Below are 15,956 nucleotides of genomic sequence, written 5' to 3'. Positions count from 1 at the left end.
TTGTTGACTTGTTCATTCTAACTGAAGCAAAATTATCTTAATAGTAACCATTAATGTTAATTTCTGTAGTCATCCCTCATGTTTTGTTTCCTTTCTGTAACACTGTGAGCACAGAAACCCATGTCTCTCTAAGTCAGCTCTGGAAAGGATTTTTCCAGGTCACAACAGTACTGCAAGAACTAGAAGTCTGAGGATCCCATGAAAATGGATCAGGCCAGAAATCCTCAGTACTTTGTGGAAGTCCTTCTCTCTGCAATCTGATGTTGCTGAAGGCCTAATGCTGAGACAGCTGAACACCACCCAAATATCTTGGCCGTCTTCTTAGACATCCTTTACTTGGAGGTGCTAGTGGACATAAGGGGTGTGAGTTGTTCCTTTGTTGTTCTCATCACACTAGAAAACCAATAGGCAATGGATAGACTTAAGTAGAAAAGTGGCTACATTTAATGTCTTGAATATAATTCCATTGCCCGCTTCTTTTCTGATTTTTTAAAATTATTCTCTTAATAACTTGCCCACAAATACATTTTAGTAAAAGGAACTCATGACTGATGCTCCTTAGTGAACCATGGTACGTTTGAAGTCACAAAAGTTTGCTGCTAATCTGAATTAATCTGACATTTATTGGTTATTGTAATTTTTTACTGCTTATTTACAGCAAATAATAGCTTGTCTGCATTGCACAGTGTATTCTGATGAGCATGCAGAGTGGCTTTGGGCTGCTTCTTCATTCAGTGTGTTCAACTTTCAGATATAAATACGGCTCATGGTGAGTGAATCCCTGCCCAAGTACATGGGATATCCTGACTCACCGCAGAAAGGCACTGGTGCTTCTAAGCAGAATGTGTACTGTACAACTTCTGTGAAGCACTTGGTATGCATGTGGCTCTATCAGTGTGGTATGATGAGGGTTATTTTTTCTTAAGTGTATACCTGGTTATAAAGCTAATCAGAAAGACCTCATGAAGTAAGAAAGTCTTTATTTCTTTGCATTCTTAAATATGTGAAAATTCTTAAATAGGACTCCAGCTTACAGTGAGATTTCTTTCTGTGTTTCCAAAGGCAGTGATGGATATTAAATAGTTTAGCTTGAAATAGAGCTAAGATGATCGAGTCCAGCTGTTAACCCAGCACTGCCAACTCCACACTAAACCATGGCCCTGAGTGCCACATCCACATGCGTCTTCAATACCTCCAGGGATAGTGACACCGCCACTTCCCTGGGCAGCCTGTTCCAGTGCTTGACAATCTTTTCAGTGAAGAATTTTTTCCCAATACCAAATTAAAACCTGCCCTGGTACAATTTGAGGCTGTGCCATGCAGCTGGCTGGGAAATTTGCTGTGGGATATTTCTATGCCAGGCTGTGATGCAGCAGTGTTATGGCCACTATTGACAATGAAAGCCTTGGAGAAGACACATCCTGGGTAGCCCATGTTGTTTCTCATGATTTTGTTGTGCCAGATGGAGTAATAGCTTAAGCTTTTTGGAGAAAGGCAAATTATGTTGATGGCTTGGCGAGGAGTTATTAAGTTGCATTTGTGAAACACTTTTCCACAAAATGTGTTTCTCCTCTTTGTTCAGTGCATTCATTCTGGAAAGGGCCTGTTACATGGTGTGCTCTCATCCATTTTGATTTGGTTTCATTTGTTAGCGTTTTTAAAGCATATGTGAAAATTCCCCATATTTTCCTTCTTCTCTTCCTTCTGCTCAGGAAAATGAATGTGGGCATTACTTTTAAGAGCATCCCCTGAGCCAGGTGTCCTTTGGACATAGTGGGCACATGCAAATGTCAGCAACATTTGCATTTGCATTTGCATTTATTCTGTTCTTCTATTCAGAGATTACTGAAGACTCAGCTGTCCTGTTTTTCCTTCCTTTGAAAGGATGGGATGTTCAGATTCTAAGCAAATCTTTCAGAATAATTGTTAGTCCCAAATGCTTTATACTTTTTTCCATTATTTGCTACACAGTCCTCAGGACAGATTCACACTTCATTTCACTCGGCCTTCAGAGAGTCATCTGGGTTGGAGAAGAGTAGTATTTGTCACAGAAACAGGAAGAAAGAAACAATTTTTAAAAGTTTTCTATGGGGAGAGAAGAAAAAGAATATGGTATCTGCACCTGGCCAGGCAGCTTATGAGGCTAACTGTGGATGTAAGGAAAAAAAGTGTTGGCTGAAAAAAAGCAAATCAGGTAGTCATCTGTACAACTTACTGCTCTGTGTTATGTTTCACATCTGATTTTCCTCCATTAATGTTTATTGTCTTCGATGTTCATGCTTTATTTATCTTGTTTCTGCTTTAAAGATCGAAGTTTTAATTTTTTTAAACTTTATATAAATGGAAACCTACCATAACAGTGCCAAGTAAATAAAAATGGATAAAGAACCTAATCAAAGTCACCAAAGTGGAGGTGTTGCCTCCTTTCTTTCCCCACTCCTTTCTTTCAGGTTACAGAGGCTTCTGATGACAAACGTTTATCTGTGCATGGAGAGACTTTGCATGCTCCAGCCCTGGGCAGACATGGATGGAGATGGTTTTATCGAGAGGGTGGATGAGCTGTGCACTTCAGGATGTTCTGGAAGTGTTGTGCCCTGCTGGAAGCTGCTGCTGTCCTCATCCTCCTGCTCCTCTCCCTGCCAGGCCATGGAGCAGGCACTGAGGTTCCTGCAGAGCACGAGGAACCAACATGCAGCAGGGAGCCCTGCTTTGCCCAGAGAGTCAGTGTGAATCTGGAAGCTGTTGGTCCCCAGCAGGGTAGCAATAAGCTGAAGTCAATGCCTGTGGTCTGGGAAGCCTTGGAGGAGCCAGCTGTTATCTCAGGGACAAAGCCGTGCTGTGGTGGCAAACAGCTTTTGATGCCACTTTGCTTGGTTGGCTGGACTGCAGCATGACCCATGACCCTTGGGAAAGATAAAGTTCCTTGTGTCTATTTTTTTATTGATGTACAAAAAATATTTAGGAAGTTATCTCAGTGCAGTGGAAGAGTTTGTGTAATGGCATCAGCTAACAACCTCTCCATACCCTGTGCCAGGACATTTCTTAGTGCATTAGCACTATTCTTCAGCCTCCCATGTTCCTGCTGTGGGTGCTGGTTTAGCTTCGCCAGAAGTGATGACGGGAGCAGGAATTTTTCATGTGCTGTAGGCAAACAGCCAGAGTTCTTGCCTGGTGCTGGTACTTGTTTGGTGCAAACAGGCCACAGAAAATTCAGAGGGGATAAATGGCACGAAGTAGGGAGCTGCCCAGACCCAGGCAGCAAGAAGACACTGGAAGGAATGAAACTATAATCTGAGTCTGGGCTCAAATACAGGTTTTCTGTCTGTCACAATGGGGGAAAACATTAATGGTATTCACCATATACCATGACACTGAAAACCCCAGTGACCTTAAAAATTTTTTTCTTTAGGTATCACAGCTTCAGAAATTAAATTTGTAAATATACATGGCCACATGCTAATGTACCTGCATATATTTTCCTCTGTCAAATTAATTAAGCCACATGTTGTTTACTAAAAACTGGTTTCCTCTCCTTGTGGATATTTCTTCTGAGGACACGTATTGCAGTCTTTCTCCCTAGCTTCTCACAGAGAAAAGCTCAGCCCTCCTAGTCCTGTTTCACCCCTCTGGACAGTATTTGGAGCTGACCAGTATAATTCTTCAGCTGTTCCTTTGCTGCATACTGTTGTGCCCAGAAGCAAGTACCCTACCTCCGCATTCCTCCTTTCATTCCCTCAGTGTCACTGGAAGGATTGATGCATGAGAAGATGGCTGTGGCCCTCAGCTGTTTCTAACACTACTCTTTTTCTCTATTCAGATCTTTCTGCTGCTTTGCACTCCTGGGCTCCCAAGGCCTGCATGGTTGCTGTTAAAAAAAGCCTTGCAGCAAATACATCAAAGAGGGGGACCAAAAGCTTTTGAGTTGATTTATATGACACTAAGCCTTTTGTGTGATGCATCAATTGATATTTCATTTTTATTGCAGTACAGTGGGGTATATAGGCTTAACAGCAAGAGGCGTCCTTTTGATCTCTCATCGCACATGAAAACAGGTGTCATAGTCCAGAGATTATGGAGGTCAGAGATTATATGAGAAAGGATTAAGTAGTAGTACCATTTTTCATAGCAACCATTTCCAAAAGCATGAGATTCTTTTAAAAGTGCAGCTGTTATTTCAGTCTAGGTAAGTTGTATTTATTTGTCATATACCAATTTTTCCTGCTGAAAGAAGACCAGAATTTTTCAAAGTGTTTTGTATTAAAAATGCAGAAACAAATCAAATGCTTCACTTATAAGTACAATTAATAAAATAACTTCCTGAGTTATTTATATAATATTTATATAATCCAGAAGAAATTTTGGGTTGCTTTTTCTATTAGTTGATCTTTACAGAAAATGGCCTTGAGACTGTTCAGAAAATAAAGGGGTGACTGTATTAATGTTCAGCACTGCAGTGATTTATACACACATACAATTGCTGAGTCCAAATCCAATTCACCTCAAATAGTGAACAGAATTCTCTGATGTGATGAGTACTGGTTCAGTTTTCAATAAATACAACTGAAATATTGCTCTGACTCATTCCAAGAGTCTCTCATTCCATTAGAAACTCTAAAACAACCAAAAGCAATTTGGTAACCTACTATAGGTATGTGGGTATCTCTCCTGCTAAGGAAACCACTGATTGCTCAGTTTTTATAAAAATAGATTAATTTTTGAGGCTGTTTACATTCCACAATGTAATGTGGGTAAAATCAATAGCAAGAGTGTTGCATTAGATTCAGGAAATCCAAGAAACCTATTCCTCCTAGTTAGTGTAATTACAACTTTTGTTGACAAGCAGATGTTTAAAGAGCCCTCAAATATGTAATTATTAGAATAAGTAAGGAATTGAGGATCTCTAGGATTATAGGACCAGCAGTACAGTAGTCCTGCATCCCAAAAATTAATGCAAATTTATTCCAAGAGTAAGTATAATTTTGAAGCCTTTAAGTGTAGTTAGTGTTGATTTATTCAGCCCATCAACTGACATAAGTCTATACATCTCATAGCACTTGTCTTCAGTTACTGCCTCCACAAAAAGCTCAACAGTTTGGTCCTATCTTACAGCTAGAGTAGGAGAAAATCTTATTTGCACAGTGTTTGACTAATGTGAACTGAAGTGTTTAGTTTAGTTCTTTTCTCTAGAACAAAGAGCAACCATTCAGGCTTTTTTAGAAGAGCTAGTGCTCCATTTCTGAGCTGTCTTCCAGCTTCTGTCCTGATCAGTGGATCAAGGCTGCTCAGGGCTGAATGGGCACTGTGTTCCCTCATCACAGCAAGTGGCAGAACCTGCATGGCCTTACCTCCCCAAAATATTGTGAGGCTGCCAACCTCATGTTTGGAGTGCCATACTCCTCGCTCTGGTGAGGGGAAGGTATGTCTAACACCCCTGGCTGTGCTTAGACATTTGAAGTTGAAACTTTTGGAAGGTGGTCTCTGATTTTTGGTCCAGATCTCTAAGTGAAACCATGCAAGACATGACTGTCCTGTGCACTTTGCAAGGAAAGACTTGAAACACTGTTCAGTTTCAGCTGTTTTCTGTTCAGGTTTATTCTTCTTTTCTGGGCTGTGTTGTGTTAATGCTTTGTTTTAAAAGCCCAGAACTGAAATAGACTAACTTTGCATTCCCCATTATTTCTTCTCATCTTCTCTGGCAAGATGAAAAGATGCACTTTGCTTTTATAATACTGTTTTCTCAGGATGGAAAATTGTCAGGTGTCTTGTTTCAGGTATAATTAACTGTCTAGCAAAGCCTTTTTCTTCTGTATTCTTGGTATGTCTAGACTGACCTTTCTCTGAATCTAAAGGGATTCCTAAGGAAATCAAATGCACCCAGAAACACCTGCCACCTCTGTTCCTTTCCCAGCATGTTAAATTGTTTTGGTGCTCTAGGGCTCCTGCCGAGTGTGAGGAAGCATATTTGTATTTTTGTGTTCTGGTGGATGGGCTAGTGCTGTGTTACTACTCACACTAGTCAGGGTCCTTTGTGCTCTCCAGCAGTGCACTGGTAGCACTGGGGAGAGCACCAGTACAGTTCCAGTTTGGGGAGGGTGAGAGCCAGGAGTGGGGCTGCCCTCACCAACGTATAAGGAAGGCCCAAGTATTTTTGCCATCAAAAGCATAAGCAAAATTTCCCTATATTTATAAAGCATTTCCAATACTGCAGCTGAGAGGTCCCTTGCAAAAATCAACTGCCAGACCTGGTAGTTCACTTGCCAGGCTGAGTAAGGAAGGATTGGAGAAGGAGCTGCATCCTGACTTTGGCTGGTTGAGATGTCCCTGTTGTGGGGCCTGCCTTGCCTCTCTGCTGACCCTGCAAGAGAGGGGGAGACACATAAGGGGAGTAGGATGGGGATAAGCCACTCTTCTGGAAGGTGCTTGCAAGTGGCATCAGCCTCTTCCCTGGTTTCAGCTGTCTTCTTCAGAGCATGCTCCACAGGGAATGCTGAGAACCAGCTCACCAAAGAAAAATACATCCAGGGCTTCTTCTTAAAATAGGAAGGGATCAAAATGTTAAAAAATGATCATGCTAACAGTGGCAATAAGAAGGTGTGTCTTGGTATGGAAAGAAGAAAGCAACAACATAGAGAATAGATTTTTCCCAAAAGTAAACCACAATTTTGATATGTTATCTTCTGCCATACTTGGAAAACCTAACACAGGGAGGTGCTAGCCCTTAGTCTGATGTGCCTAGGCACTGATACAATAGAAATAAATTGGAATTTACCTAATGGTAATCAGATGGATGTTCCTTAAGGAGGCTATGGTAGGGTGTCAGTATTCAGAACATTTCCTAGAATGGGACAGAACATGAATTTCAAAAACAGCATAGTAATTTGAAAGGATAATTTCCACTGAAAGTTGGTGGGATTGATGTTCCCTAAGTCAGGAACTCCAAACCCCCATTTTGCTGTGTTACAACCCCACCACATCACCTTTCCTCATATGTCATAGAGGCTGCAGGAATAGCCACGTCAGGCCATGGCAGACAGAGAAGGTGAAGCAGGAGGTACAGGACTTGGGATGGGCAGCACAGCACTGCTGGCAAGCAAACTGAGCTGCTGTGTGAGTACCACTCATCTTCCAAATAAGATTAAGAGTTTTCTTTGAAAGTCAACAACGTCGTCAGTGCAATAGTCTGCTCAAAGCTACACAGACTTATGCACCACACAGAACACCTGCACATTGGGTGACAACAAGCAGATGTTGGACCGTGCATCTGAAAGTGGGCAGTTCTTCGGCTGCTTTAGATCTATAGAAGGAATTGGCAGATTTATAGCAGTCTTTGTCCAATTCCTGAAAAATGTAGCCCTGTTTATATCTGAACAGGGATTTGTGAGAAGCCAGAGCCCATTAGTACCCTTAAAGAAAAAAAGCAAGAGTGGGAGGTGCTGATGTTTCTTTGCACTTCTGTGAAGCTGAAATGCTGGATTTGTGCTACTGCCTCTTATGGCAAATTCATGTGTTTATCCAAGTGAGGACTTACATGATTTAGGGTTGTGTGTAAAGGGTGAGGCGATGTCAGGCAAACAGATTTCTGCAGTGGGAGGCCAGTGTGAGTCCCAACACCTGCAAGATGATTCTCCATCCTAATTTCTAGCAGGGCAAATAAATTCCAGAGCCAGACCTTTGCCAGCAGTGTCATGTGATCTCGGGAAACACTTTCTAGACTGTTTGGAAGTTGCTTCCTCCACTTGACAACCCATAATTTTATATCTGAAGGGTGAAGAGATCCACAATCTTTAATGAGAGTTATGTTTCTTAGCAGCTTCAATGATTGCTCTGTAGAACTGTTGCTTTGAATAATGTATTACCCATTGCTCTATTTTTAACCCCATAAATTATTCTCAGATGAGAAGCTTTTTTTTTTTTTTAAGGAAAAAGGCAGAATCAGTAAAAAATGCTTCAGAAATCAGATGGGAACATTCTTTTATCCTGTCTGAATAGTGTGCAACTTGAAAGTTAGTTACAGGAGATCAAATTAATTTCTGGTGTAAGTTAATGGGAAGCCAGGTGCATAAATTGGAAAAGAAAATAAGAATAACATAATGAGAAAAAAAATAGTTCTGGCACAACACCTCACCAAGGGATATGAGTGGTGCCTTGGGTTGAATGTTGTTTGAAAGCACCATCAAAGGTAGATTAAAGTCAGGAGTATTGTGGGAGGAAATGGATAACCAGCACAGCAGGAGCAGTTACTCCAGGGGCTTTCTGCTGCTTATATGTGCACAGCTGGGGCCTCTAGGGATGGGGGTTATTTTGGAAGAGATGAAAGGTCGTGTCAAGTTGATTTAGTGCCTACAAATGCTGGTGGTATGTTGTTTAGTCCCTAATCTGTCAGGTAGAGAATAAGAAGCTTGTACTGTTTGTTCAATTGAAAAATATGGGTTCCCCACCACAATCACCAATTAAGAACATTTCTAAGCATAGAAATCTAGCCTGATGTGCATGTTTAAAAAAACTTATCTCCACAATGAGGCTCAGGCTTCTCTGGTTATAATATATACTCAGAATGTCCTGAAACTTAAATCAGTTCTAGATCCCTGGTGAAAGATAATTTTTATACATTTAATTTCCATTTTGTGGCACAAAACTGAGTTCTTTAGTGCATTACACACCACTGGGACAAGACATGCAGTACAAAGAGCACCAGATACAGTAGTTCCCTGCAATCTTATAAAGTTCTATACAAAAAGGTACAAATATTGGAGGTATTAAATTTGGAAAACTAAATGAAAAGTTTTTTGGTTTTAAGTTTGCAATGTGAAGTAGCCCATGCTCTATGTAACATGGGAAGAAAAACCAGTCTGTTTTTAAAATGGAAAGTCTGCAGGGAAAGAGAGAATTAGCAACTGATGAAAGCAAATGACTAATAAACCAGGCAATAATACAAAATCTGAACATACATAAAAAGCTTAATCACAATCTATATATAGATTTTACATCTCAGGAACATAATGTAACATATTACTTCTCAAGGGCATCTCTGACTCTCATAATACTCTAGATTTGTACTAGAAATCCAGATTCTCTAACAATTTATTCCTTGCAATAAAGCAAGTTACCTCATTTGAAATATTACCAGAAATCTCATTTAAACGATACAAAGCTCTCAGAGAGTAGGCACAGCATTTTCACTGGTGCCACGAAGGTGATTGTCACAGGCAGGAGGAGCACTTCAGTTCTTCAGTGAACTGCACATCCATACTGAGCAGATTCCTGACCATGGAAATTTTCCAGTTCTGGAGCAAGTTAGTCCTCTCCTCCTTCGGTTCTGAGCCAGTGGTGTATGGAAGTGCAGATGCCCTGCTCTCACACAGTGAGTGAGGAAGTCTGGCAAAACTACTGACTGTGCAAAAAGTGCCCCACCTCTTCTCCCCTGTGAGGCTTTGGAGAGATTGCATTTTTTTTTTCAAAGTGTAATGTAAACATTTTCCTGTACTTTTATTTAATGAGAGATAAGTTTTTGCAGCACTTACTGCACTGAGCCCTAGAATAGACATTACTTCATAAAATGGTAGGAAAGATGTGCCCTGTTCTTCCTTACCTAGATATTTTGGGGCAGCTGAGACAGCAACATTTCTTAAATCATTAAATTGTTAATCTGCTCAGTAAAAATTCTGTTAGTCATAAGCAAATATTAAAACTGCTGTACAATACTGTCTAATGCTCAAACATAATAAATCTAAGCAGCAGTAATGCAAAAAAAAGGCAACATCCCCTAGCATGGTCAGGAGAACAGGACTTGCAAAAAGAAAACTAAAAGGAAGCTTGAGAGGTATAAACCTGTGAAAATACGTATGTAAGGCCATATGGTTGCTGTCTATAAATACACTAAGAGGAAAATGAAATATTTAAGCTAAAGAACATTGTTGGCAAAAGAGAAAAAATACTATATTGGTATAAAGCAGCCATTAATAAAATTGTGCTAAAAGTAGTGCAAGCCTTGGAGAGCAGCACAGCTCTGGAATGGTCTTCAGGAGGAGGGGGGAGCAAAAATGTGACTACTTTTAACATGGAGTTAGTTAAGTTTATGAAAGGAATTCCTGTGCACTGTGTAAAGTAATTGCCATGATAATAAGAACATCTTAAATTTCAATACTTTATTTATTTAGTGTCTTTGATCAAAAGCACTTATATAAAAATGCAATAATGAAAATTCCTTTCAACCAATACAATAAAAGTTGGAATTCCTTGGGTATTTCCTTTTCTTTAGCAAAATGCAATTTGGACACGTTCCAGTCAATATTTGCAGAAATGACAGAACATCAGCTCTACAAATAATAATAAATCTAGAACATAAGATAAGGTATAGGTTATTGAAATGATGTGTTGCAAAGTTAAATCCAACCTTTGCAATGTTAAACTAGCAACAGCTGAGGGAATCTGTGGCTCTTTGGCAAGTCTACAGGTCTCACCAAATAACTCCTCTGAAAGTCTCTGGTTTTCAGCTCTGTAAATCTACTGTTTATGAAACTGAGATAAAACCACTGCTTGGAGCTGAGTTCTCCAAAAGCCCCAACAAACAGATGGAGTTTGCAGTGTCCTTTGCATCAGTGAGAGAATTTGCCACCCTTGCAGCATGACTGGAGGGTATGTGCTGCCCATGCCCACCTCTTCCTGCCCTTGTTTCTTTCTTGGTATTTCAGTTCAGTGAGTGACCTCACGCTGCTGCTGCTGCTCCTGCGTGTGTTAGGTGGCTGTTTGTGGGTGTGTCATAGCTTACACACGTGCAGTATGAATCAGGGACAGGAGTACTGAATTTATGCCTGGGAGTCAGCACAAATTGAATTGAACCAGCCCTATGCAGAAGCATAAACCTTAGCAAAATATTTCTAGTTTGGACACCAAATTCAAGTTATCTGGGTCTACCTTCAGGACCATGTATATGGCACTTTCAATTTCAGGGACAGCAAGCAATGGCTTGCCAATTGACTTATAACTTGTACAGGCTGTGTTGAAAATTGGTAATGTTGGAAAGGACCTTTTCCTCTCACACGTCATGGCCTAAATCAGCTACTGATGTGAGGGTGTTCAACAGAAATGGGGTGGGGGGTAAGTTATTTCACACTCTGTATTCTGTCATAGATCATTGGGCAAACAGAAATCTGATCCTGGGTGCTCAGCTTTCTGTTTTTTAGGTGAAGGTGATACAGTATCAAAAGATCCAGACCAAGCTGCAACCTCTAATAGCCTAAATGAGGCAATTACCTATTCATATCATATTTGCTTTATTGTGTTGGTTGAGCCGTTTGTCATGAAAAACAGTCTTCCAAACAAGACAATTTCAGCTTTAGTATTTTAATTTCTCTTCTAACTAGCTTGAATTAAATTTCTGCACCTCTCTAGTCTTCCCAAGTAAAACAAAATAATTAATTGGAACATTATATGTAATGAATGGGATGGAGAAGCAGTAGGATCTGAAGAAAAATACTGTTCTGCCCACTGAGTGCCAGTAGTTTTTTTTTCTAGCACAGAAGTAAAAAGAGGGAAGCATGGCTTCTGCCTATTGACTACAAGTGTTTGATCTCTGTACAATTGTGTAAGGGAGGAGACTGAGCACTCAAAAAACAACTCTATGCAGATTCATTATTACTCTTGAAGTCACATATGATCTGTTCTCTCATGTTGTTTTTTTTTTTTAAACAAGTATATGCCAGCCCTTGAAAAGATTAAAATTGACTACATCGCAGAAGTAGGTAGGAGGATCTACCCACAGATACTGCAGTATTAAGCTCTTTATCTGTTCCCTTCTTAGACCCTTATACTCTCCCTTAGCTGTAAATTGAGAATTTTTTTCTGATTGAAAATGGTTTTTTGCTTAGAGATTCCTTGGCAGAAATTTTAATGGAATTGTCTGTCATCAACGCCTGCTTTCAAGCTTTACTGATAAAATTAGATTTTATATCTCAGCATCACATATGGCATCTTTATAATTAGTCTTTTTGCAGTATATGAATGTCAGTTCCTAAATTGCTGCCTGTACTGTTCACGTGGGAATATTTCACTTCATTAATCAAATCCAAGTTTTTCATTGGTGCTTCTAATTGTTTAAAGCCCACATCTTCGTATGTCTAATCTCAAAACCATTTTGATGGACTGATACAACACATTTGCAGTTCCACTGGGACTGAGCTGTGAGCAGATCCCTTCTGGGAATGGGATCCTGAGAGCTCTAGATGGGCCTCCATACCTAGAGTCACTTGTGGAAATGTAGTCTTTGAATATGTAGCTACCTGAAAATGAGGAGTGGCCTTCTTTAGAGGTCTCGGTATTGATCTAATCTTGGAAACAGAGGAAGGTCTATGCCCAGAAGGTTCTGAAAAATATTATTCTACATAACATTTCAGAACAAGAACACCCAGATTTTAACACACATACTCAAGAATAAGCAAACTCAGAGGTGTTTTCAGGCAAGTGATGATCAGAATTATTGGTCAGCAATACAGGTAGAAGTGTTCCTGTATCAGTGACTGTCAGGTGGCTGTTTCAAACCCTTGTAAAATGCATGGGAAGTCTTATACTAGTACAGACACCAATATAGGTGATAGGTGATTTTTTCATTGCTCATGTCACAGCTGAGAATTTTTATTCCACTTGGATACATTCATTTCTCTGCTCATATGAGAAAATGCACAAAGTAACAGATCATCACTATACCACTAGCACTAATGGCATGGAAGTGGTAACATTTGTATGGAAAAGTCAGCACTTAGTACCCTTATGCAACATGATGAAAATGTGCAAACTGTTAACTTGTAACAGAAATGTCTTTAGTTTCTCAAGTGCAAAGTGCAGTGTCAGCAACACTATCTTCTAAAAAAAAAAAAGACAAATAGGAAAACATTTATAAACATAGCTCTTGATAGCTCTCATGCAAACTGCTGTCAGACTTGTACACTAATGCAGTGAATCATTCAGGCTCAACTCACTGGGGGTACTCCTGCTCATATTGGTCAGACTGGCCATAAGGGATTTAACTTTATAAGCATAGTAGTCCCTTAAATTGACAGATGGAACTTCTTTCATGCCATCACCAAAATCACAGCTTCTCATGGCACTCTCTAACTGCTTCTGACGCCTATAGAAGTGGGAGAATTTATTAAAGATCAGTGTAATGGGAAGCACTACCACTAGGATACCAGCTAGGATGCATGCAGATGCTGTCAGCTTGCCAGCAGTGCTCCCTGGTACCACATCTCCATAGCCAACTGTGGTCATACTAACAGTAGCCCACCACCAACAAGCAGGAATGGTGGCTAACCCCTCATTGTCTTCTTTCTCAATGGTGTAAGCCACTACTGAGAAAATGGAGATGCCAACAGAGAGGTAGAGTAAAAGAAGCCCCACCTCTCTGTAGCTGTACTTCAGAGTTGCTCCAAGAGACCTGAGACCTGTAGAGTGTCTAGCAAGCTTTAATATGCGGAAAATCCTCATGAGTCTCAGGACTTGTGCAACTCTGCCTAAATTTGCTAAAGTTGGACTACTTTCCACCACCAAGTTGACAATTAATGTAATATAAAATGGAAGGATAGACATTAGGTCAATCAAATTCAGGGCATGCTTGAAAAATTTTAAAAAGTCGGGAGCTACTGCAAATCTTGCCACCAGTTCAAAAGTGAACCATGCAATACCAAAATGTTCCACGATTTCAAAGCGAGGGTCTTCCTCGGTGTTCCCGTTGCTGTCAACAATCTGAAAGTCTGGGAGGCTGTTCAGGCACATGGTCACAATGGAGCCCAACACCACCACTATTGAAAGGACACTGAAGATGCGGCTTAAAACCGAGTACCCAGGATTATCCAAAGCAAGCCAGAGCTGCCTCCTGATGTTTCCAAAGGGCTGTTTGTCAAATTTAGAGGCATCATTGTAGAATGCCAAAATCTCATCAAAAGATGATGTTGTACTTTCCTGGTCACTTTGTTCCTCCCATTTCTCTTGGTCTGGCTCCATTTTCCTCCCATGGTAGCTATAACTGCAGCAGGAGTCTATAAAGAATTCATTGATTCCCCAGTATTCAATCTCCTGGCTGAAAGAAAAGACACAGAGTTCACCCATCACATGGAGCTTGCCAGTGTTATAAAAATGTAGCACGTAAGGAAAGAGCTCGGGGTTCCTGTCAAAATAAAATTCATTCTTGGTGTCATCATAGTCATCACAAAGCTCCAGTATTGACTCCTTTGAGTGGCAGCTCAGCAATTTGCCCAGCCTGGTCTCAGGGAACCTTAATAATGTGTTGGATCTCATCTTTTTCTTAAAGCCTCCAACGTTGATGCTGATCTCATTGTCTTCAAAATTCGCTTCAGATAAAGCCCTCAGACTCTGCCCTGTCATAGTGAGCTCCTTCCAAAGGTGAGTAGGGAATGAAAACCTAGGACATAATTACACAGAAAGTTGGCAGAACGAACAAATCTACAGCATGTTCACCTATTCATGTTCTTTCTTTCTTTCTTTCTTTCTTTCTTTCTTTCTTTCTTTCTTTCTTTCTTTCTTTCTTTCTTTCTTTCTTTCTTTCTTTCTTTCTTTCTTTCTTTCTTTCTTTCTTTCTTTCTTTCTTTCTTTCTTTCTTTCTTTCTTTCTTTCTTTCTTTCTTTCTTTCTTTCTTTCTTTCTTTCTTTCTTTCTTTCTTTCTTTCTTTCTTTCTTTCTTTCTTTCTTTCTTTCTTTCTTTCTTTCTTTCTTTCTTTCTTTCTTTCTTTCTTTCTTTCTTTCTTTCTTTCTTTCTTTTTCTCTTTTCCCCCCCTGTTCAATCACTTTCCCTCCCTTTTTCTCCCTCTGCCCCCGTCTCTCCCCTTTTCCCTCTTTTCTTTTTTCCCACCTCCCACTGAAGACCTTGAGGGAGGCTCCTTTGTTCCCGCGGCAGACTCCTGTCCCTCCCCTCGCCCTTCACCTGGGCTGCGGCTGTCGCTCCCACCAACCCCCGTTACTCACGGCCTTTGTGCCACCAGGGCCGCGCGGACCTTTCATTCCCTCCCGGCGCTCCCGGCCCCGCCACACAAGGAGCCCCCGCCGCCGCCCGGGGTCCCGTCCCACGCCGCGCCTCAGGGGCCGGAGCCCCGCTCCGACCCGGGGGGAACCCGCCCCGCCCGGCTCCGCGGCTCTCCGCGCCCGCCCTACCTGCTGCCTCAGCGGCCGCGGCCCCCCGCCGGCGCGCCCTGCTGCCCCCGGCCCCCGCCCGCCATCGCCGCCGCCCGCGGGGGCCGCCAGGGCTCGCCTCGCTGCCCGGGGCTGCCGGTGCCGGGGTGGAGCTGCTATCGGGGGGGTGCCGTTCCGTGCCGGTGCCGGGCAGGGCAGGGCAGGGCAGGACGGCCCCGCCGGCCGCGCGGTGCTGAAGGGACAGCGGCCGCCCCGCTCAGCGGCGGGAGGCGGCGGCACGCCCGCTCGTCATGGCGACGACCCCCACGGCTGCCGCCCGCCCCCGCCGCTCCCACCTACCCCCGGCCCGACCCCGCCGGCTGCGATCGGGCCGGGTGCGTGGGCACCGGGGCTGCGGAGGGGCGGCCCAGCGGAGCCGGTGTGCCGAAGGTGCCTCCGCTCGCTCGCTCTCGCCCCCGCGCACCGGCGGCAGCGGCGCCGCAAACTCGGGTTTCCTCCCCACCGCGATCCTGCTTCACGCCGGCTCCGAGCGGCACAACCTCCCGAGGGGGGACGGGGGACGCCCACCCGCGGCCGCAGTGGCTCCGAGCACCCGCGGACCTTCTGCCGAGGGGCGTCGCCCGCCCCCCGCCCCTCTCCCCCTCACCCTGCCGGGAAGGGACCGGGGGAGCGGGTGCCGCTACCCCGCCCGCCCATGGCACCAGCGGGTCCTGGCTGTGGCGGCTGAGCAGGGTCCCTGCGGAGACTGACAATAGGAAAGACGGGGACACTTGTCAGAGCAATTTGGTGTGAGGAGAGCGGAGCTGAGTGTTGGAGCTG

The 15,956-nt window shown here is 42.7% G+C and overlaps 1 protein-coding gene and 1 long non-coding RNA gene across 3 annotated transcripts; both read right to left on the bottom strand.

The window, feature by feature from the left end:
• Nucleotides 1-6,163: 6,163 nt before the first annotated feature.
• Nucleotides 6,164-6,927, bottom strand: LOC128817150 (uncharacterized). The gene is made up of 2 exons (XR_008440116.1): nucleotides 6,770-6,927; nucleotides 6,164-6,355 (listed from the first exon to the last, which is right to left on the bottom strand). It is a non-coding gene; the product is annotated as an uncharacterized LOC128817150 (long non-coding RNA).
• A 1,669-nt stretch (nucleotides 6,928-8,596) lies between these two features.
• Nucleotides 8,597-15,238, bottom strand: KCNS2 (potassium voltage-gated channel modifier subfamily S member 2). Of its 2 annotated transcripts, none has more exons than XM_053991520.1 (2): nucleotides 15,159-15,238; nucleotides 8,597-14,413 (listed from the first exon to the last, which is right to left on the bottom strand). In XM_053991520.1, exon 2 carries the CDS (start codon nucleotides 14,374-14,376, stop codon nucleotides 12,943-12,945), a length of 1,434 nt encoding a protein of 477 aa, XP_053847495.1. In that variant the 5' UTR covers nucleotides 14,377-14,413; nucleotides 15,159-15,238; the 3' UTR covers nucleotides 8,597-12,942. The 2 variants fall into 2 exon arrangements, with proteins under 2 accessions (XP_053847495.1, XP_053847502.1); XM_053991527.1 differs by lacking the exon at nucleotides 15,159-15,238 and adding an exon at nucleotides 14,860-14,945.
• Nucleotides 15,239-15,956: the final 718 nt, after the last annotated feature.

This window comes from Vidua macroura, chromosome 1, assembly GCF_024509145.1.
Source record: "Vidua macroura isolate BioBank_ID:100142 chromosome 1, ASM2450914v1, whole genome shotgun sequence".
Lineage (NCBI taxonomy): Eukaryota > Metazoa > Chordata > Aves > Passeriformes > Viduidae > Vidua > Vidua macroura.
Note: the sequence above shows the minus strand (reverse complement) of the source record. Positions and strands in the feature narration are given on the sequence as shown.

Excerpts from the sequence above, each read along its gene's own strand:
- KCNS2 (XM_053991520.1), bottom strand. The coding sequence starts at position 14,376 with ATGACAGGGCAGAGTCTGAGGGCTTTATCTGAAGCGAATTTTGAAGAC.